This window comes from Orcinus orca, chromosome 15, assembly GCF_937001465.1.
Source record: "Orcinus orca chromosome 15, mOrcOrc1.1, whole genome shotgun sequence".
Classification (NCBI taxonomy): Eukaryota; Metazoa; Chordata; class Mammalia; order Artiodactyla; family Delphinidae; genus Orcinus; species Orcinus orca.
Window position 1 is genome coordinate 42,713,902 of NC_064573.1, and position 24,777 is coordinate 42,738,678.

General features: G+C 37.8%; 1 protein-coding gene across 2 annotated transcripts in view; it reads right to left on the bottom strand.

The window, feature by feature from the left end:
* The window catches only part of RNF138 (ring finger protein 138), a 43,906-nt gene that overhangs the window by 13,771 nt on the left and 5,358 nt on the right, over positions 1–24,777 (bottom strand). For both annotated transcript variants that reach the window (XM_004273714.3, XM_049697992.1), the window contains 2 exons: positions 10,021–10,186; positions 8,159–8,274 (listed from right to left, as the gene is read on the bottom strand). In XM_004273714.3, the coding sequence (XP_004273762.1) occupies positions 8,159–8,274; positions 10,021–10,186 (282 nt within the window). The remainder of the gene's footprint in view (positions 1–8,158; positions 8,275–10,020; positions 10,187–24,777) is intronic.

The window sequence follows — 24,777 nt, forward strand, 5'->3', positions numbered from 1 at the left end:
TGAAATATCACCTCATAGCTGTTATGATAGCTATTATCAAAAAAACAAAAGACAACAAGTGTTGGTGAGGATGTGGAGAAACTGGAACCTTTGTACACTGTTGGTGAGAATGCAAAATGGTGCAGCTGCTATGGAAAACAGTTACAGTGAAGTTCCTCAAAAAAATAAAAAGTAGAACTACCATATGATCCAGCAATCCCACTTCAGGGTATTTATCAAAAAGAACTGGAATCAGAATCTTGAAGAAACAGCACTCCCAAGTTCACTGCAGTTCTATTCACAATAGCCAAGATATAGAAACAATCTTGTGAATGGATAAAGAAAAAAAGATATGAATGGATAAAGAAAATGCGGCATATATATGCAACGGAATATTATTCAATTTTAAAAGAAAAGAAAGTCCTGCAACTGTGACAACATAAATAAACCTTGAGGCCATTATGCTAAGTTAAACAAGCCAGTCACATGCATGATTCCACTTATATGAGGTATCTAAAATACTCAAACTCAAAGAAGCCAAGAATAGAATGGTGGCTAACAGGAGCTACAGGACGGGGATATGAGAGTTTCTAATCAACATGTACAAATTTCAGTTATGCAAGGTAAGTTCTAGAGATCTGCTGTACAACACTGTGCCTATACTGTATATAACAATACTATACTGTACACTTAAAAATCTGTTAAGAGAGTAGACCTCATGTAAAATATTCTTATCATAATAAAGAGGGGTGAGAAAAAAACCCAAAAAACCTATGCATGACTATGCCATTTTATGCTAAATTAAATTGTGGTATTACCTAAGGCAGTTTTCAAAATTAACTAGAGTACCTCATTTCCAGTCTTTAAAAGGCGAAGAAAAATCTCCAGTTCTATGCTTACACGTTTCAGAAAACAGCAAAAAAAATTTTTTTAATTCTTTGGAAAAAATGTAAATATATTTGTATTGCATGTAATAAAGAATTATTATCCAGAATATATCATGAATGCCTATAAATAAGGAAATTTTATCTCATACTTGTACCAGATTCCTTAATAGTTACTTAGCTACTGAAAATGTTCAACACCTTGGAGAGAAAACTGTTATAAACATAAAACTGTTTGCAAATTTCATTCTTTCAGTCTTTGTGAAGTGTTGTATTTGGACTAAACTGTTATAGGTTTACTGACATCCAGTTATTAATGTTTACAAAGAGTTAAGATTAGTTGGAAAAACCTGCAAACAGACCAAATAATTTCCAAGGAAGATAAAATAGAAATGTGTGCTGGTATCTAATGATTACATGCATCCTCCCTCTCTCCTTTCTAGTAGCTAAAGAAAACAGAAAGATACAGTCCTACATGTTAAAAACAGAATTTTATGTTATGAACTAGAAATGGTGTTAGTAAAATAACTAGCACTGCTACATAATTATTATAAGAAACTACCCCATACGAATGCAATAATTTTGTTAAACATTCACCAACATTTATTACTTTATGGTAAATAGTTTTACCCTGACTGATCTGACTGAAACGTGTGTTGGTTTATTTTGGATGACTCGACTGGAAGTTATACTGCTTACACAGATGGAAAGGCAAATTATGTCTGTTTTATCCATCCCTGCATATTCAATAACATGTAGTGTGCCCAGTAGTTCAGAAGGTACAATAAATGTATGCTGAATTGATTAAATGATCTAAGGGTTTATTTTGAATATTTTTTAAACTATGTTAGTTTCTTCTTTTGAGGAGCTATGGGCAAAGCACTTCAGTATAATCTCTTTTATTATCAGGAAAAGCTGTCTTTCTCATTAAGAACTATTTGGTTTACAATATCATAGACTTATTTTTTTTATGAAACCTTTATTTTTTATTTATTTTTTATACAGCAGGTTCTTATTAGTCATCCATTTTATACACATCAGTGTACACGTATCAATCCCAATCACCCAATTCATCACACCCCCACCGCCACCCCCCTGCCGCTTTCAGCCCTTGGTGTCGATACATTTGTTCTCTACATCTGTGTCTCAGTTTCTGTGATATCAGTGATGTCGGTCTGTAATTTTCTTTGTAGTATCTTTGTCTGGTTTTGGTATCAGGGTGATGGTGGTCTCATACAATGAGTTTGGGAGTGTTCCTTCCTCTGTAATTTTTTGGAAGAGCTTGAGAAGGATGCGTGTTAGCTCTTCTCTAAATGTTTGATAGAATTCACCTGTGACTGGTCCTGGCCTTTTGTTTGTTGGAAGATTTTTAATCACAGTTTCAATTTCGTTACTTGTGATTGGTCTGTTCATATTTTCTATTTCATCCTGGTTCAGTCTTGGAAGGTTATACCTCTCAAAGAATTTGTCAATTTCTTCCAGGTTGTCCATTTTATTGGCATAGAGTTGCTTGTAGTAGTCTCATAGGATGCTTTGTATTTCTGCGATGTCTGTTGTAACTTCTCCTTTTTCATTTCTAATTTTATTGAGTCCTCTCCCTCTTTTTCTTGATGAGTCTGGCTAATGGCTTATCAATTTTGTTTATCTTCTCAAAGAACCAGCTTTTAGTTTTATTGATCTTTGCTACTGTTTTGTTTCTATTTCATTCATTTCTGATCTGATCTTTATGATTTCTTTCCTTCTGCTAACTTTGGGTTTTGTTTGTTCTTCTTTCTCTAGTTCCTTTAGGTGTAAGGTTAGATTATTTATTTGAGATTTTTCTTGTTTCTTGAGGTAGGCTTGTATAGCTATAAACTACCCTCTTAGAACTGCTTTTGCTGCATCCCATAGGTTTTGGATCATCGTCTTTTCACTGTCATTTGTCTCTAGGTATTTTTTGATTTCCTCTTTCATTTCTTTAGTGATCTCTTGGTTATTTAGTAACGTATTGTTTAGCCTCCATGTGTTTGTGTTTTTTACGTTTTTTCCCTGTAATTGATTTCTAATCTCATGGCGTTGTTGTCGGAAAAGATGCTTGATATGATTTCAATCTTCTTAAATTTACTGAGGCTTGATTTGTGACCCAAGATGTGATCTATCCTGCAGAATGTTCCGTGAGCACTTGAGAAGTGTAATCTGCTATTTTTGTATGGAATGTCCTATAAATATCAATTAAATCTATCTGGTCGATTGTGTCCTTTAAAGCTTGTGTTTCCTTATTAATTTTCTGTTTGGATGATCTGTCCATTGGTGTAAGTGAGGTGTTAAAGTCCCCCACTATTATTGTCTTACTGTCGATTTCCTCTTTTAGAGCTGTTAGCAGTTCCCTTATGTATCAAGGTGCTCCTATGTTGGGTGCATATATAATTGTTATACCTTCTTCTTGGATTGATCCCTTGATCATTATGTAGTGTCCTTCCTTGTCTCTTGTAACATTCTTTATTTTAAAGTCTATTTTATCTGATATGAGTATTGCTACTCCAGCTTTCTTTTGATTTCCCTTTGCATGGAATATCTTTTTCCATCCCCTCACTCTCAGTCTGTATGTGTCCCTAGGTCTGAAGTGGGTCTCTTGAAGACAGCATATATATGGGTCTTGTTTTTGTATCCATTCAGCAAGCCTGTGTCTTTTGGTTGGAGCATTTAATCCATTCACGTTTAAGGTAATTATTGATATGTATGTTCCTATTACCATTTTTCTTAATTGCTTTGGGTTTGTTTTTGTAGGTCCTTTTCTTCTCTTGTGTTTCCCACTTACAGAAGTTCCTTTAGCATTTGTTGTAGAGCTGGTTTGGTGGTGCTGAATTCTCTTAGCTTTTGCTTGTCTGTAGAGCTTTTGATTTCTCCATCGAATCCGAATGAGATCCTTGCTGGGTAGAGTACTCTTGGTTGTAGGTTCTTCCCTTTCATCACTTTAAGTATATCATGCCACTCCCTTCTGGCTTGTACAGTTTCTGCTGAGAAATCAGCTGTTAACCTTATGGGAGTTCCCTTGTACGTTATTTGTCATTTTCCCCTTACTGCTTTCAATAATTTTTCTTTGTCTTTAATTTTTGCCAATTTGATTACTATGTGTCTTGGCGTGTTTCTTCTTGGGTTTATCCTGTATAGGACTCTCTGCGCTTCCTGGTCTTGGGTGGCTATTTCCTTTCCCATGTTAGGGAAGTTTTTGACTATAATCTCTTCAAACATTTTCTCAGGTCCTTTCTCTCTCTCTTCTCCCTCTGGGACCCCTATAATGCGAATGTTGTTGCGTATAATGTTGTCCCAGAGGTCTCTTAGGATGTCTTCATTTCTTTTCATTCTTTTTTCTTTATTCTGTTCTGCAGCAGTGAATTCCACCATTCTGTCCTCCAGGTCACTTACCTGTTCTTCTGCCTCAGTTATTCTGCTGTTGATTCCTTCTAGTGTATTTTTCATTTCAGTTATTGTACTGTTCATCTCTGTTTGTTCTTTAATTCTTCTAGATCTTTGTTAAACATTTCTTTCATCTTCTCGATCTTTGCCTCCATTGTTTATCCGAGGTCCTGGATCATCTTCACTCTCATTATTCTGAATTCTTTTTCTGGAAGGTTGCCTATCTCCACTTCATTTAGTTGTTTTTCTGGGGTTTTATCTTGTTCCTTCATCTGGTACATAGCCCTCTGCCTTTTCATCTTGTCTATCTTTCTGTGAATGTCTACAATATCATAGACACTATTAATAACATAGTGGATGTTTTCCTCTTTGTACTACTTGGAAGCTGTGAAGCACAGTGTACAGAGTATTACAATATGTTCAGCTAATAACTGAAATCCTATGTGCTGGGTATATTTTTTGCCCCTCTAGATCTTCTCTCCTCCATTTTTCACCATGCTCTTTGTACTGAGAAACTAACCTGCATTAACAGGTTCCCTTCTCTGCTTCCCAAATGGGTTCAGCCCAGTAGGAGATTTGGAGGAAGAACAAGAGGAAGGTTAGGATACCTATTTTCCAGACTCCTTCCCAGCAAAACTGCCTTGACTGGTTGCATCTCTCTCCAACTGCCCTCTCCACATAGCTTTCTTTCTCCAATTCTGGTGTCTACTTTCTCCCCTCCCCTGCTTTCAGTAGACCCAGAGTACATGACTATTCCTTGTGACTTCCTATACCCTGCTTACATAGTACACCCAATACTCTACTCCTTACAAATAGTCCCTTCACACACAAAAATAAAAAATTAAAGAATAGTCCTTCACTAAATTCCCCTCAAATTATCTAATTTGAGTATAATTATCTGTTTCCTCCCAGGACCCTGACTATACATTCTGGCTTCTTATATTTCCTACCATTTTTTAAAAAATCTTTTCCTTCCTTCAACAATTTCCTTACTAGAAATTCATATACAAACTGAATTTTTCCATTGCAACTAGAATTTTGCATAGGATATAAACATGAATAAGACTAGGAAGCCCATTCTACTAGATAAAAAAAACAGACAAGTAAACAGGAAAGACTTCAGAGTATCTAACACTTGGTCTAAGTCTTCAAAGAGAAGAAAAAGTCCACTGGCTGGCAAAGTGTGGGTTAGAATGGTGGGGAAAGTATGGAGGTGAGGGAGTGATGGTGATGATGATGATAATTAAAAACTAACATTTAGGAAATTCCCTGGCGGTCCAGCGGTTAGGACTCCGTGCTTTCACTGCCGAGGGCACGGGTTCAGTCCCTGGTCAGGCAACTAAGATTCCGCAAGATGCGCTGCACAGCAGGAAAAAAAAAAAAAAAAAACCAACAAAGCAAACAAAAACCCCCAAACATTCACCAAGTAAGGTGCTATTCAATATGTTTTACTTCTATTAACCTACTTATTGACTCCCACCAATGAGGTGTTTAATAGTATCACCACTACCTTTTTAAACAGATGAGAAAACTGAGGTACAGTTTCTTGCCAAAGTCATACAATTAGTAAATGACAGAGCCTTGTACCCAGCAGTCTGGCTCCAAGACTTCATGTTTAATGACTAAGTTATATTGCTTCTCAAGGATGGCCAGGATACAGTGGGAATAATTCAACATGGCTAAGGCATATTATGCAATATGGGTAGCCAAGAAAGACAAAGGCTAAACGGAAAGGTAAGTGCCAGATCAGAAAGGGCTTTAGAATAGGGATTTTTGTCTTATTAAGCTAGTTGTTGAATTAGATCATGGAACCCCTTGAGAATCTTGACATTCTCTCTCCAGAAAAATGCACACATAGTACACACAAAAAATTGGCAGTTTAAGCAGTTCACAGAGCCCTTACTGGCCCGTGGAACCCAGGAGGAGAAACACAGCTATGAGGCCACAGGAAGTCACTGACAAGGTACAGAAGCGTAGGTACAAGGACAAGGAGAAAGAGGTCAGAGTTGCACTTCTGAAATATCACTTTGGCAATCGTATACAGGACAGATTAAAGGAGGACCACCAACTAAAAGAATACTACAACAGTTCAAGTGAGAGATGATGGGGACTTGAGCTACGGAAGTGACAATAGGGGCAGAAGAAAAGCACAGATGAGGAATACTGCTGTTAGAAATCAATAGTACCTATGACCAATTAGATCTGGGGGGTAAGAGGTAAGAGGGAAGAAGGCATGTCTCATGAGAAGAAAACTGAGTCATTTAACAAGCAGTGACTGTGCACATCATATATACTAGGAACTTTGCTAAGAACTAGAGACAGATTGTTGAACAAGACAAACACCATCCCTGCACTTAAGAATAATCTACTGGGTTAATAACAAATTGTTGAGTAATTTCAATACAGCAGAAGTACAGAAATAAAAAAACCAAAAAGGATGAACCGAAGGGGATTTTTTTAAAAATCACAAAATAAGAGTGACCAATTTCATCCAAAGACACTGAGTCAAGTAAAACGAGAACCTAAAAGAGCAGGAAATAAGAAAATTACTAAAGACCTTTACCTGAACAGTTTCAACTAAGGAGTTGAGAAGAAGCCTTACTACAGTATAAGTGCTTCTAAGAGTGGTTAAATTACTGAAAATTAGCAACATGTGAAATGAAATGCTACTAAAATAAAATCTTAAAGACTCTGCTTAAGATATCGCCTCCTGGGAGCCCTTCTATAATGCTGCCAATACTGCCTTTCTTTACAGAATGGTGTGTGCTTGCTACTGAGTTTTTAAAAATTAAGCACTTCATTGTTTAGAGATACATGCGTGGGTGGTAATACTATAAAGAAAAGCAAAAGAATGAACAACCCAAAAAAGAGGATAGTGGTTACCTCTGGGAGTATGGGGTTCAAATTGGCATGGGCTCACAAGGAGATTCTAAGGTCCTGAAAGGAGCTTCCCTGGTGGCACAGTGGTTGAGAATCCGCCTGACGATGCAGGGGACATGGGTTCGATCCCTGGTCTGGGAAGATTCCATAGGCCGCAGAGCAACTAAGTCCGTGCACCACAACTACTGAGCCTGTGCTCTAGAGCCTGTGAGCCGCAACTACTGAAGCCCACGTGCCTAGAGCCCATGCTCCACAATGAAAGGAGCCACCACAATGAGAAGCCTACGCACTGCAACAAAGAGCAGCCCCCACTCACAGCAACTAGAGAAAGCCCGCGTGCAGCAACGAACACAGCCAAAAATAAATAAATAAATAAAATAAACTTATTTTTAAAAAAATAAGGTCCTGAAAAATGTTATAATTTTTGACCCGGCTTAGGTATTTGTTTTGTCACTATTTTTTAAACCACACATGTGCATTCTGGCCATTCTTATTCATAAAATACATTTCATAAAAATGTTTAATGTACATAAACCTGAGACAATAAGATACAAATCAAGCCAAAACCTAGCTTTAAAAGAATTGAGACTAAAATAGAACTACAAATTTAATCGTACCAAATCTCACTTTTACATGACATTTTATCAAAATAAAAATTTCAAACAATTCTATTCTTAGAGAGTAAAAGGATTCTAGTTTGCAAGTACATTACTGAAAGGGATTTTCTCTAGCTTTCAAGTAATTTCAGTTGCAAAGGAAAACATTCAATTCACAGATCTACTTTTTATTCAGACATGTAAAGTTTCTTAGAATGATTTTTACATAACATAAGCTTAAGTCTAGCATAAAGTCAATCTCCCAGATGTCATTTTACATGCATCAAACAAACTTATGAGGACAAAGGCAATTTACTTTAAAAACACAAACACCCACACATACACAAAAACACTTTATACAGTCTCTGCAAAGTTTCCATTTTAACTATAAAAATAAAAACTATAAGAATAAATATTGCTTACCTGTTCCCTACTGAATCTTGAGAGATCTGAAAGTTGGGAATGACAGAAGAAACACCATATTCATCTTGGTACTTCTTACAAGATTTGTAATGATGTCTCATGCGATAGAATTTAATCTGTAAATTATTGATTAAATGTAATGTGACTTTCAAAAGAACAAATATAACATGATTCCATTTATATGAGGTAGAACAGAATTCAGAGATAAAGTAGAATACAGGTTACTAGAGGGGTCGGGGTGGGGGTGGGGGAACGGCAAGTTACAATTTAACAGGTACAGAGTTTCTGTTTGGGATGATGAAAAAATTCTGGAAATAGATAGTGGTGATTGCTGTACAATGTTATGAATGTACTTAATACCACTGTATTGTACACTTAAAAATGGTACGTTTTCTACCTTACCATTCATGATACTGCACTCTAATTGTTCATTTGATGCTTCATACAGATTGTGTGTATGTATATACATATCATGTTTTCTTACCAAATGGACATATATTGCATAAAAAAAGTTTACCACAATCTTTCACTTATAAAAAAAATAAAATAAAACTAAAAAAAAGGTACGTTTTACGTTATATATTTTACCATAATAAAACATTTAAAAAATGTTTAATGTAATATGACTTTTAATATAAAAAGGAACTCATAAGACTTGAGATATTGCCAACAAGAAGGAAAAAAACAAGGCAGAAATAGATAACAAAATATTCCATTTAAACAAGAGGTCTTTGTTTTTTTTTTTAAGTAAATGATTTAATTCGTAAGTAGGAGCTGAAAATAAGCAGTAAGTTTCTCTCCATTAGATTCAGAGACAATGGAGATGAGTCCAACTGTCTGTAAACTCACCATAAAAATTAACAAATAATTTTACACCTGAAAAAAAAATACCACTAATAGACAAAAAATAATATTAAAAGTATTAAGAGGTTGCCTCATAGCACTGGGCATCTTTTTATTTCTTTAACTACTGCAACCTGGCAGAGTTAGAAAGTGCTTTAAAAAACTAAGTTCCCAAGTTAACACTTGGAACATTTTTCAGTTTCTCTCTGAGGAGCAGAGCCAGAAATCTCTCAAGTGTATTTTCCAGCTTCACTTCATTGCCCTGTCACTTAACACCTCCCTCAAAGACATGGAAAAGCAGATATGTCTTGTGTGAATGCATGAAACAGCAACTGGTTTTTTTGCTCACTGACTTTATTAGCTGTTTGAAAAAGTGGTTGTGATAAATCCATAATAAACGAATATACTCAAAGCCTAACCACCTCTCACCATTTCAATCCCTCTCCAAACGGTAGAATAAAATCCAGACTGGAGAATTAATGCCAGTTATTTGCCAATACCTGATTTTTTACACCTGTTCCTTAAAAGGCAAAGTCTTCTGCCAAGTATTTTGTGATTTCTTAGATAAATACATAAACATCCAAGTACAGTGGGCAGCTAGAGAGTTCCCCCTTGACTACATAAATCCATTTGGCCCATTTCTACCTGCAAAATTGCAATAATGATACTACCACCAGAAGAACTATTCAAGGGCTGAATCTGTTCCAGAATGGGGCTTCAATGAGTTAAATGCCAGTCTGTTCATTCAGTTCATTTAGCAGGTAATCAACGAGTGTTTATTTTGAAAAAAATGCCACGCTAAAAATTACGGCAAATTCAGAGACTGTATCTATCTTTCGGTCTCTGTTCTCAGTAAGTTTATAATCTAGTAAGATCTACAGCCACAGCTTTTCTGGCCTTTTCTACCCAATTCTCAGCCTAAATAATTTCTCTTCAAAACAGTACCCACCAAGACAAGTCAAACAGAAATTTCAGAGTAGAAACTTGACTTTCAAAGAACTATGTCACATTTACTCTACCTGTTTTGCACAGCATCTGCAGCTACCAGAAAACCTCCTCATGATATTTTCAAGGTCTAAGGCCCGTTCAGGACATGCTCTTTCCCTTCTAGTCACATTTCCACGACACAGGGGACAATGTATTCCGCTTTCTCTCATTGCAGTCAGGAAACATTTTCTACAGAAACTAAACCAAACATTTGTGACAGGTTAACTACAGAAAAAAGTACTCTTTTCATTTCAATAATTAAACACAGCAGTTATGGGTATGTAATCATGCTAGGCTATTTGTATGTACATAAATCTAGAATTTTTTAAAACTGTATATAAATTTCTCAGTGTAAGACTAATGTCTGGACTAGATGGGAATACTAAAGAAACTACTTTTAACATAATACAGGAAAAATAAATATTATATAACATTATCAGGGGAAGCATGGTACAAAGGCAAACTGCATCTTATCCTGTTGTTTAGCAGCTGTGTGATTTTCAGGCAACACACTTAACCACAATGGATCTCCATTTCCTCCCCTTACAAAATGAGAGAATGGACCACACATCAGCTTTGTCTCAAACTGATGTACTTCAAGATGTTGTTCTACAAGATATGAATAGGTCTCCTACAGAAACTGATTTCCAAAATTCAAGGATTATTCAAAGTTATTAAGGTTTCTCTGCTAAGGAAACCAAGTGTTGCCCAAACTTCTGTGGTCAGGATATATGAAAATTCCCACAACAGTGTGCAATGGAATATAATTTGAGAAATACTTAAGAATCCTGGGCTTCCCTGGTGGCGCAGTGGTTGAGAGTCTGCCTGTCGATGCAGGGGACACGGGTTCGTGCCCCGGTCCGGGAAGATGCCGCGGAGCAGCTGGGCCCATAAGCCATGGCTGCTGAGCCTGCGCATCCGGAGCCTGTGCTCCGCAACGGGAGAGGCCACAACATTGAGAGGCCCGTGTACCGCAAAAAAAAAAAAAAAAAAAAAAAAATCACAGCCATCTGTACCTGGGCTCTAGAATAATTATACATTTAATTCAACCCCCTATAAATACAAATATACTAATCTTCCACATCTATACTAACAAAAAAGTTGAGAGGTAATAGTGTGATAACAGATCACACTGAGTTTACTAACCATGCGCTGAGCAAGTCACTCTTCTTGAAAATCAGTTTCCTCACACATACAATAAGCATCTACACTTGATAGGGTTGTTCACAGGATTAAGATAGGTAATGTAATAAAATGCTCAAGACAGTTATTTTTGAGTCAGCAAAGTGCTTGATAAATAGTAGCTAATATCACTAAGGTAGCATTAGAAGTGATCACCAGTACTTTAAAACATGGAAAATATTCATCATAACCAGGAGTCAAAGAAATGCAAAGTAAACAAGACAAAAATACATTTTTCAGTTGTCAAAACACTAGTTTAAAAAAAATAATAATATCCAGTGTTAAAGGAGACATAAAGAAATGAGTGCTCTACATTTCTTCTTTTTTTTTTTAATTTATTTATTTTGGGCTGTGTTGGGTGTTCATTTCTGTGCGAGGGCCTTATCCAGTTGGGGCAAGCAGGGGCCACTCTTTATCGCGGTGCGTGGGCCTCTCACTATAGCAGCCTCTCTTGTTGCGGAGCACAGGCTCCAGACGCACAGGCTCAGTAGTTGTGGCCCACAGGCCCAGCCGCTCTGCGGCATGTGGGATCCTCCCAGACCAGGGCTCGAACCCACGTCCCCTGCATTAGCAGGCAGACTCTCAACCACTGCACCACCAGGGAAGCCCCGTGCTCTACATTTCTGAATAGCAATTTGTCAATACTTAACAAAATCCTTAGTGAGGGTGTCCCAAAACTCTGAATGCCATTTTGAGCTTTAATAACTTTACAAGTATAAATACCACTAAGTTACAAAGACCATCATTTTTAAGTTTAATTGTTTAAATTAAAAACTGAAATTCTGTTTATATGTTTTGTAAATTTGGGGTAATACATTTTTAATTTAAATTCTTTGTTTCACTCAGTGTTTGCATTCTTTAATCAGGGGGACTGTAAAAAGGAAAAAAAGAAGAAAGGAGAGTCAAACAAAAAAACCCACAAGACTAACTGGAACAATAGTCTAGATCATGATACGGTCTACATTAAGGCAGGAGTAGGAAGGAGGGACAGAGGGTCTCTATTTTAGAGACATAGTTCTCAATGTCTATGACTGTGTATGAAGGGGGCATCCTAGGTTAAAAAATAAAATATAATTTTTTGACAATTACTTGTGAGAGAATGAGAAAGAAAAGCATTTCTAATTTAGAAGACTGAGTAAAAGGTGACTGTATTAACCAAACTGAAAAATACTAGAAGAGTTGGTTTAACAGAAAAACGCAAGTTTAAAGTACCTACAGGGCTTCCCTTCTGGCGCAGTGGTTAAGAATCTGCCTGCCAATGCAGGGGACACAGGTTCAAGCCCTGGTCTGGGAGGATCCCACATGCCGAGGAACAGCTAGGCACATGTGCCACAACTACTGAAGCCTGTGCGCCTGGAGCCTGTGCTCCGCAACGGGAGAAGCCTGCGCACCACAACAAGGACTGGCCCCCGCTCGCCACAACTAGGGAAAGCCCAAGCGCAGCAACAATGACCCAACACAGCCATCAATCAATCAATCAATAAATAAATGTATTAAAAAAATAAAGTACCTACAAAAAGCTCAATGCGTGTTATCCAGCAAACAAGTGGAAAATTGGATCTGAAAATTGGGGGGAAGAATATGGAGAGCAGATAAGGTAAGAAGAACACTAAAGAAACAATCTAGAGAGATATAAACATTAAAGGAAGGTTCAAAGAAACAGAAGAACCAAGAGTAAATAATGTTATAGAAGCCAAGTCTAATAAACTACCAAAGAGAAAACAGTAATTAAAGAGCTAAAGGTAAAACTATCACCAAACTATTAAGCTAAACCTTCCTCTTTAAATAAAAATTGAAACTGTCAACAAAGTTCACACCAACAAAATTCATTACACAGAGATAACCATGCATAAAATTGATGGAGCTTGAGTGAACGAAATGAAGCAGGTTAGTAACTATTAGCAGGTAAATTAGTGAATATGCTGGCTAATTTAACAATTACAAGTAAAATATAAACACAGAATATTTAGAGATTTTTTGAAACCTGGGTGTACAAACATAAGCTGTATTTAGGGGGAGTGGATAAAATAAACCAAAATTTCAAAGCCCACTTATTCAATACCTGAAATAGTATATAACACTACATACCCACCAGAATGACCAAAATGAAAAAGGTGGAAAATACCAAGTGTTGAGGAGGATGTGAAACCAACCTAAACTTGCATTCAATGCTATAAAAGTGTAAACTGATAGAACCATTTTGAAAATTAATACAACCATTTGGCAGTATCTAATATAGCCAAGTAATTCCACTCCAAAATATATACCCAACTGACTTGCATATCTCATCAGAAGAAATTTCCTAGAAAGTTCATTGCCACACTATTTGTAATAGCCAAAAGCTGAAAACCATACAAATGTCCATCAACAGAAAAATGCATAAACAATGACAGCATATCCACAAAATTAAAACTATAGTATACCGTAATAAGAATGAATTTGGATGTATGTTAAGCTTTGGAAGCCAAACGCAAAAGATTACAAGCTGCATGATTCTTTTTTTTTTTTACATCTTTATTGGAGTATAATTGCCCTATAATGGTGTATGATTCTATTTTTATAAAGATCAAAGAGCAGGTAAAACTATATTGTTAAAAGTCAAAATAGTGGTGTCCTGGAAGAAGTGGGATACACTCCTTGGAGAATTGAGGAGTTTCTGAAATGCTGGTAATGGAGTTCTGGAGTTCTATTGCTTGGTATGGGTGTTGAACACATAGGTGTGCTCAGTTTGAAAAAAATTCACTGAGCTGACTTTTATGATGGGGCACTTTTCTGTTAGGAATACTACACTTAATTTTTTTCAATTAGGAGTAAAAACAAGGGTAAATATGTTTAAACTGTTATAAAAATAGCTAAATTAATCTTCTAACTGGACTTAAAAACAAACCGAAAAAAAAAAATCGCTAGAAAATTTCCAGAGCTAAAAAAATACGTCTGCAAAATAAGAGACAAGCAAATGACCAGTACAATGAATTTCTGAAAGATTTTCATCCGGATCACTAGAAAATCTTAAATAATTATTTTTTCAACTTCTAATAGCTTCCAGAGAGGGAATAAAAAACAGATCACGTACTAAGGAAAGAGCATCAGATTAGCTTCAATCTCATCAGCAATAACAAACAGATGACAAAACAATAGAATGATGTGTTCAAAGTTCTGAGGGAAAGTGACTTATAACCTAGAATTTCATCTTCTGGCTACTAAACTATTTGCTTTTTGAACCCTAGGCATTTCTGATAATGCAATAAATACAATACCGAGAAACGACACATTCTGCAAAACTGCACACTAAAACTTACAGGGCTTGTGGGGAAAAAATTGTTGGGGTAGACTAACTGCCCGGAGAACACTGTCATCAGAGAACTAACAAAAACCCAAACAGGGCTTCCCTGGTGGCGCAGTGGTTGAGAGTACGCCTGCTGATGCAGGGGACACGGGTTCGTGCCCCAGTCCGGGAAGATCCCACATGCCACAGAGCAGCTAGGCCCGTGATAGCCGCTGAGCCTGCGCGTCCTGAGCCTGTGGTCCACAGCGGGAGAGGCCACGACAGTAAGAGGCCCGCGTATCACAAAAAAAAAGCAAAAAAAAACAAAAAACGCAAACAACCCTAATAAAAATACTAACACATTTTAAAAGACATTTACGTTCTTAATAAACATTTTACTCTAAAGCTTAAAAAAAAGAGGTGAGGGGTTAGAAAGGAGTGATTAAAGCTGATAAATTCCAGAGAGATCTCATGGCCAAACCGAACCAAGAAAAAAATGTAGGTTGTGTGTTTCGTACAGTAGTGTACAATTCTGTGGCTTGCTATATTCAACTGAGTTTTAGTGTACTTCTCTTCAGCTAATGTAACCATTTGCTAATGGCTCAAAACATCAATGTGCAGGGGAAAAAAATACATATAAACCAATCCGTTCTGATATAATCTTGTATAACAACAGAATGTTATCACTGTTGAGTCTGTTATCACTTGTCTCTAACCTTGTTTGTGGTCTTTTGATATGGAAAATTTTTAATTTTTAATATAGTCTAAATTCATCACCTTTTCCTAAAATTACGGTTTGTGCTCATAGTCTTAAGCCTTCCCCTTCTCAAGATCAGGGATATTTCCCTACATTGCCTTCTAAGAAGTTTAAGTTTTGCTCATCACATTTAAGTTTTTAATTCACCTAAAAATACCTCTATGTACAGTAAACAATAGAGATTTCATATGCAAAGCCATTATCCAAATACCATTCTACTGAATAAGCCATCTTTTCCCCGATTTGCCATGTCATATCTATCAGAGTTCTAATACATGTATGGAATTATTTCTGGGCTCTCTAGTATATGTCCTACTGATCATTTATCTACTGCTGAATTAATACCATACCATTTTAATTACTATAACTTCATAATACTACGTCACGGTATCTAGCAGGGTTGGTTCTATCTCTATGTTCTACTTTTTCCAAATTTTCTCAGTTATTCATGGTCATTAACACATCATTATGACTTTTTAATCAGTTTTTCAAGTTCTACCAAAACAATGATGTTGAGACTTTATTGGAATTGCATTAGCTTTTTTAGAATCATCTGAGGGAGAACTGGCATCTTAATTTTATTGAATGGTTACATGTCATGTCTCTCCACCTATTCAGATTTCTTATGCTTTTCAGTAGTTTTTCAACTTTCCCTACAGAAGTCTTGACATTTTTACTAGATTATAATAGTCTAATTATTTATAAACTATTTATAGTTTTTGTTGCATTATAAATAGGATTCTTTCTATTAATTTTTTATCTGATTACTGTTGGTATAAAAAAATGTTACTGACTTTTGTCTGTTGTTCTTATATCCAGAAACCTCTCTGTACATTCTTACTAGTTCTAATCATTTGTTAGTCGTTTCTCTTAGGTTTTAGATGTAGTTTTATCATGTACAAATTATGATAATTTTATCTCTTTTTCCATCTTTGTATACCTTATTTCTTCTTTTCTCACTGAATTGCCTAAAGCCTGAAATACAATGTTAAATGGTAGGGAGGATATAAATACCCTTGTCTAGTTCTTGACTAGAAAAGCACATAGGGTCTACTATTCAGTACATTTACTATAGATTTTAGGGAAGCTACCCTTAATTAGAATAAAAGTAAGTTCCATCCTATTCCTAATTTGCTATGACATTTTATAATGAAAGGTTGAACTCTATTAAATGCTTTTAGCATCTATTGAAATGATCATGTGCTTTCAACATCCAAATTCTCTTCCTATTTTAAAGGTGTTCTTCATTATGTGATTTTCAGTGAAAATCAGTTCCTCCTGAAAGGACAAAAAACTGTGGGTCTGTCAATTCCAACAATTCTGTCAGTTTTCATCTAAAGTTATGTTGGTAGCTGCAAAAAAGTTCATGATTATTCCTTTTATCCACATGAAATGACTCTCTTTTTTGTAATGCTATCTGAATTAAATGGTCTGATATTAATATTTCTATACCAGCTTTCTTTTAGCTGACATAGAAATATAAAGACTCAGAAAAGCTCTCTGAAAGACTCAGTTCTGCTGTAAAGTGTCACACACATTCCTAGAAGTCACTGCACTATGCAAAATCATCCAATAAAAACCACAGAGCTCATGGGAAAAACAGGGTTGGGGCACAATACTCAAATGTACACATCCAAAAGAATACTCTATATAGGTTACAGACGCATTCACGTTTAAAAGTTTTAACTTAGCCTGAAAAAAATACACACTACTCATTACAATAATTGTTAAAAAATATTTTAGCTTTATTTATGTTTTATATTCCCTAAGGGAAATACTTTACGCAAATATGAATACAATTTATATGTATACTATGCTACCATTTCTGTTTAAAAAAAAAAAGGCAGAGAGGGCTTCCCTGGTGGCACAGTGGATGAGAGTCCGCCTGCCAATGCAGGGGACACAGGTTTGTGCCCCGGTCCAGGAAGATCCCACATGCCACGGAGCAGCTAGGCCCGTGAGCCATGGCCGCTGAGCCTGCGCGTCCGGAGCTTGTGCTCCGCAACAGGAGAGGCCACAGCAGTGAGAGGCCCACGTACCGTAAAAAAAAAAAAAAAATTAACTCAAAACAGATCATAGACTATAGTAAACTGGGTAATGGCCACCCAAAGATACATTCACTTCCTAATTCCCAGAACAAGTTAATATCACCTCATATTGTAACAGATCTGATTATTGTTAAAGATTTGGGGATGAGGAAATTAGCTGGAATTATCCAGGTGGGTCCTAAATGTCACCACAAGTGTCTTTATAAGAGAGGCAAAGGGAGATCTGACAAAAACACACAGGAGAAGCCATATTGACATGGAGGCAAAGACTGGAGTGATGTGCCCCCAGCTCCTCGAGGCCCTGCCAACACCTTGATTTTGGTCCACTGAAATTGATTTCAAACTTCTAGCCTCTAGAACTGTGAAAAGATTAATTTATGTTGTTTTAAGCCACCAAGTTTGTGGTAGTTTGTTACAGTGGCCCTAGGAAACCAATATGCAGAGTTAAATGTGAAACATTAAACTATAAAACTTTGAGAAAAAAATAGAAAATATTCACAATACAGAGCTACACAGAGTTCTTAGACAATGTTAAAAACACATTCCATAAAAGGAAAAACTGACAAAGTGGACTTCATAAAAATTTTTAAATGTTTGCTGGGCAAAAAAGATTGTTAAGTAGATAAAAAGACAATCCAAAGACTGGAAAAAAGGGCTTCCCTGGTGGCGAAGTGGTTGGGAGTCCGCCTGCCGATGCAGGGGACACGGGTTCGTGCCCCGGTCCGGGAAGATCCCACATGCCGCGGAGCGGCTGGGCCTGCACGTCCAGAGCCTGTGCTCCGCAATGGGAGAGGCCAGAACAGTGAGAGGCCCGCATACCGCAACAAAACAAAACAAAACAAAACAAAGACCCGAAAAAAATATTTGTAAATCATATACCTAACAAAGGAGTAGTATCTAGAATACATAAAGAAGTCTCAGAGCTTCCCTGGTGGCGCAGTGGTTGAGAGTCCACCTGCCGATGCAGGGGACACAGGTTCGTGCCCTGGTCCGGGAGGATCCCACATGCCACGGAGCAGCTGGGCCGGTGAGCCATGGCCGCTGAGCCTGCGCGTCCGGAGCCTGTGCTCCGCAATGGGAGAGGCCACAACAGTGAGAGGCCCGCATACCGCAAAAAAATAAAATAAAATAAAAGAAGTCTCAAAGCTCAAAAGTTAGAAAGCAAATGATCCAATTAAAACATAGGCAAAAGACACTGAAGAGACATGATTTTAACCTAAGATATACCGGTAGTATGCCCATGAAAAGATGTTCAACATCATTAGCCATTAGTAAAATACAAATTAAAATCATGAGGTATCACTACACAGATTGAAATGGCTTAAAATTTAAAACAATGACAGGGACTTCCCTGGTGGCGCGGTGGTTAAGAATCTGCCTGCCAATGCAGGGGACATGGGTTCGAGCCCTGGTCTGGGAAGATCCCATATGCTGTGGAGCAACTAGTGCCACAGCTACTGAGCCTGTGCTCTAGAGCCCGTGAGCCACAACTACTGAGCCCACACGTCACAATTACTGAAGCCCATGCGCCTAGAGCCCATGCTCCGCAACAAGAGAAGCCACCGCAATGAGAGCCCCATGCGCCCCAACGAACAGTAGCCCCCGCTCGCCGCAACTAGAGAAAGCCCACGCACAGCAATGAAAACCCAACACAGCCAAAAATAAATTTATAAAAAAAATAATAAAAAATAAAACAATGACAACATGAAACACTGGCGAGGATGCAAAGAAACTGGATCACTCATACACTGCTGGTGGGAATATAAAATGGTATAGATACTGTGGAAAATAGCTTGGCATTTTCTTAAAAGACAAAACATGCAACCACCATATGACCCAATAATTGCATTCATTGCATTCTTGGGCATTTATCCTAGAGGAATGAAGGCTTACGTTCACACAAAAACCTGTACATGAATATTTATAGCAGTTCTATTTGTAACAGTCAAAAACTGGCTATTCCAGATCTCCTTCAGTGAATGAATGTTTAACCAAAATGTGGTACATCCATACCATGTATGGATGCATATTCACCAATAAAAGGAACTAATGAAAACACACAACAACCTGAATCTCCAGAGAATTATGCTGAGTGAAAAAAGAAATTCCAAAAAGTTACATATTGTTTGATGCCGTTTATATAACATTACTTAACATTCTTTTTTTGCTAACAGCTCTATTGAGATTTAAGTCACATACCATACCCCATTCACCCATTTAAAGTGTACATTTCAGTGGGTTTTTTACTGTTATTTATAGAATTGTGCAATATTTAAGATTCTTGAAATGTCAAAATTATGGAAATAGGTAACATGGGACTTCCTCGGTGGTCCAGTGGTAACAAATCCGCCTTCCAATGCAGGGGACACAGGTTTGATCCCTGGTCGAGGAACTAAGATCCCACTTGTTGTGGGGCAACTAAGCCCATGCAACACAACTACTGAGCCCACGCACCTCAACTAGAGAGCCCTCATGCCGCAAACTACAAAGTCCACACCCCACAAGTAGAGAGAGAAAACCCACACGCCTCAATGAGCGATCCTGCATGCCGCAACGAAGATCCTATGTGTTGCAGCAAAGACCCAACGCAGCCAAAAATAAAAAATAAAAAGTAAATAAAATTAAAATTAAAAAAAAAAGAAACAGAGAACATGTGAACATTAGTGCTTGCCAAGGGTTAAGGAGGCACAGGGTGGGATCAAGAGGAAAGTGGGTGTGGCTATAAATGAGCCATGTGAAGGATCTTTGTGGTGATGGAAACTTTCTTTATCTTTACTCTATTAAGAAGGAAGATATCCTGGTTTTATTTACAAAACATTACCATTAGGGGAAATTGGGCCAGGGTACACAATTTCTGTATTATTTTACAACTACATGTGAATCTACAGTGGTCTCAAAATAAACAGTTTAACTTATCCGTATATTATAATGCATATTCACTTAATAAATACGTATTAAATACTTACTACATAACAGAACTAGGGACATATCAGGGGACAAAAGTGATGAAAATCCCTACCCTGATGGGACTTACAGCATTGTGTGCATGCAGGTACTTGTGGCAAGTTTGTGTATATATACTACTATATCCAAAAACATTTTAACAAGTCATATTATTCTGTGCTAAAAATAGTAAAAGTAATTAATGAAAGTGAAGAATCCCAAAGAATCATATTATTTTAAGAATTCAAATATACTAAAAAGATTTTTAAAAGAATGGAAAAGGAATGCCCTCTAAGAAATACTGAGGTCAACTAAATAAGACAGGCAAATTAATAAAGATTCAAAAGCACACATCATATATCTTAGTAGATTCCAGGTAAGTCCAAAAATGGACTTTTTTTAAAGATTCAAGAAACAGAAAAAATGGAATAGCATTATAACTTTAGATAAAGAGAATCAAGTATCTCAAATCTGAATGTATAAGAAAATGTAATAATATACCAAAAACAAAGCAACTGACAGGAAAATAATGTAAAATAAGTAATAAATTACAATAGATTATTATTAAATCATAGTCACAGAAATGATCACAAATGTACCTACATACTCTGAACAGTAAAATTATAAATTAGTATATAAAAATTTAATATGGAAAAATGCACATAGCCATATGTTGCTAGCAACTAAAGAAAATTTTAAAGCGACTTCTAGACACCATTATGAACTGCATTAAACTAACAAAATATTGCTTAAAAAAAATTGCTCAACATATATCCTGCTCGGGCTGCGCGCTGGGCCACGGTGCAAGCACTGGAAGATGGGGCCGCCCGCCCATCCGCCCCGTGCCCCGGGTCCCCGCCCGCCGGCCACCCCGGCGTCCCCCGCGAGGCCCCGGAGCCGAGGGCCAAGCGGCCGCGGACGGCAGCGTAGAAGGCGAGAGGTAGAGATGATCTTCAAAATGAAGTCTCTGGAAAATGTTCAGTTCTCTGCAGGAACTACAAAAATGGAAGGAAAGAACATTTTCAAAACGAAATTGTTGCCACCGCAATGAAGAGTAGCCCCCTCTCTCCGCAACTAGAGAAAGCCCGTGCACAGCAGCGAGCCCGTGCCCAGCAACGAAGACCCAACGCAGCCAAAATAAATAAATAAAATAAAATAAATTTATTTTTTTTAAAAAAAGCTTTCTAAAAAAAAAACGGAATTGTTGTGAAAGTGTGTTTACAACGAACTGATACTACTGACAGGGTTTTTTTTTTCTTTTTAGCTAATAAAACACTTTAACAAGATTGTATTTATGGTCAAAGGAAACTGGACTAACCATGCGGCCGAAGACTTTTCCCGCCATGACCTACTCTGGGAACAGCCCGCAGCGGCTGCAGGAGATCTGTGAGGGGCTTGAAGCAGCCGCCCAAGACCCCCGCCCCGGGGCCGCCAGCAGGGCGGAGCAGTGACGCCCCGCTGGACGCCAAGGCCCTGGGGGGCCAGGCAGCAGCAGCAGCAGCAGACGAGGACAGACACGAAGTTCGGGCCTTACCAGAAAGCCCTGAGAGAAATCAGATACTCCTTGCTGCCCTTTGCTAATGAATTGGGCCCTTCAGCCGCCGCAGAAGTAAACCAACAAATGCTGCAGTAACTGGTGGACGTGGGCTGTGACCAGATGGGTGGACGCTCCCAGGAGGCTGCCCATCTGGGGTGCAAAGGAGACCAGCAGAGGTCCCTGCAGAGGGGTTTCTAGGCTACAAACCCAAGGCCCTTTCTGTGTCCCATTGCGCTGTTTTCCACCTCCTCTCCAAAACCATCTTGTTAGCTGCTTTCCTTTTCAGGCAAGATCCAGAGATTTCTCAGCTCTCCTGATATTGTGTCACATGCACTTTCTGTCCTGTCCCTGTGATGATGGGAAGGCTTTCCCATGTAGCCGTTTCCTTGGGGTTTATTTGGCTTATTCTGAGCTGTCATGGGGAAGAGACTGGCTTCCTTTGACCTGTGTTTGGTTTGTGCATTTTTTAACTCAGCTAAGGGTAAGGTTGGTTAACATGAGTTGGCTCTTTGCCTCTTTTTTCTCCTGTTTTAAAAGATAGCCATCTATGCTGTTAGAGGAGACGTAACTATATTAAGGGAATGAGAAAGACTAGAAAATAAAAAGCTTGAGAAATTTTAAAAAAATGCTGGCAAAGATGATGGAATACAGATATACTTTAATAGTCTTAATGGCACTGTGTAAATTAGCCCAATTTTGTGGAAAGCAACATGACATCTATACAAACAGCAGTAACTATTTATTGAGCACTTAGGCAGGGTTCCAGAAACTTTATATAATCTTGAATTCTTAAGAATAAATAAATGTTTTAAAAGTTCCTTTATTTTACAAACAAGGAAACTAAGACTTTCAAAATAAATAAACCTATATGAGACTGAAGGCAAGATGCTACTTCATTGAAAACAAGGCCCTGCACATTCCTTCTACCTCAGGGTCTTTGCCCAGAATGTTCCCTCACCCCAAAATACTCTATACACAAACACAGTCCTCCACAAATTAACACCTACACATCACAAATCTCAGCAACAACTTCACTTCCTCAAGAAAGGTCTTTATTACGTACCCATCCACCCACCAACCCACCTAGATCTGGTCCCCTTCTTATACTCTCTCTTTAAACCTATGAGTTTGTAACTGCACATGTATCTTAGTGTTTATTTGAATTAAAATGTGTCTCACCAATGCCAGTTCTGAAGGCAGGGATCATATCTAACCGTATACCACTGTAGGTATAACACAGCGCTGGGCACCTAGTAGGAATTCATTAATATTTGTTAAAGCAATGAATGCTAATTTACCTTAATCTAATCCAAAATTTTACTTAACCCAAGATATAATCCACAGTCCTCAAATCAAAACCATAAGCACCTTCCATGTACAAAACACTTCAACAGAGCTATAGTCATCCTTGTGTGACACAGCTGACAAATTCCCTTGTATTTACCCTCTGACCCAGCAATTCCACTTGAGAAAATTTATCTTACAGGAAAAACTCTCACATGTGAAATGGTATTCATACAAGTTTAATCAATGTGCCATTATTTGTAACAGCAAAAGATTGGAAACAACCTAAGTGTCCATAGATAAGAGATTGGATAAATAAATAAATAATTTAATAATTAAAAAAATAATCAAACATGGGGCTTCCCTGGTGGCGCAGTGGTTGAGAGTCCGCCTGCCGATGCAGGGGACAAAGGTTCGTGCCCCGGGTCCGGGGGGATCCCACATGCCGTGGAGTGGCTGGGCCTGTGAGCCATGGCCGCTGAGCCTGCGCGTCCGGAGCCTGTGCTCCGCAACGGGAGAGGCCACAACAGTGAGAGACCCGCGTACCGCAAAAAAAAAAAAAAAAAAAAAAAAAAAAAACAACAATGGAACACTAGAACACTAAATATGTTCCATGGGGTCAGGAATTTTTGTCTAGCTTGTTGAACCCTAGAATCTACATTAGTATTGTTGGCACATAATGGACACTCAGTGTTGGCTTACTGAATGAATGAAAACTCTACAATCTCCCCCCCACCAAAAAAAAAGATTAAGAAGGCCCTTTACGTACTGATATAGAATGACCTCCAATACAGTAACATGAAAATAGCAAGGTACAAAAGAATGCATACAGTATGCTGTTCTCTGGAAGAATAGATAAGGTAACAGTGATTGTGAGAGACAATCATATTATTTCCTTTTATACCTTTAAAGCTGTGAATTACAATATTCTCCATTCACAATAATACCTTCGATATTAAATATCTGGACCAAAAAACTTGAAACAGCCTCCTTTCTGTTTACAATAATAATCTAGCTTTTTGTGTTAGATGCTATAGTTATTAAACTAAACATAATTTTATATTTTTATGGGTTTTGAAAACTATAAAACACACATATTATCATTCACAAACATTATCTCATTTGGCCCTTGCAACAACCCTGTGAAACAGGTTGTTTCTACCCCTGTTTTATGGAGAAGAAAACAGGCTGAAAGGAGTTAAATGACTTGACCAAGTGATACAGCTAGTAAGCTGTGGTCTCCCAACACAAACCCACCATTCATACATTTATTCAATACCAAATACATACAGTAGGCTCAGGTAAGTACAAGTAGACCTGGGTTGCTGCCTTTTAAGAGCTTACAGTCTAGTAGGAGTGTGCCTTCCAATGCAGGGGATGTGGGTTCGATCTCCCTGATCGGGGAACTAAGATCCCATATGCCGCAGGGCAACTAAGCCTGTGCGCTGCAACTACTAAGCCCGTGCCACAACTAGAGAGAAGCCCGCGTGTCGCAATGTAGAGCCCGTGTGCTGCAACGAAAGATCCCATGTGCTGCAGCTAAGACCCGATGCAGCCAAAAATAAATAGATAAATATTTTTAAAACTTGTTAAAAAGAGCTTCCAGTCTAACTGGTGAGAATGGCATCAGTCAAATCGTCTGATCCCAAAAATATTATGATTATGAACTGTGATAAGAAGTACAAAGAGGGATTTCCCTAGTGGCGCAGAGGTTAAGAATCCGCCTGCCAATGCAGGGGACATGGGTTCGAGCCCTGGTCCAGGAAGATCCCA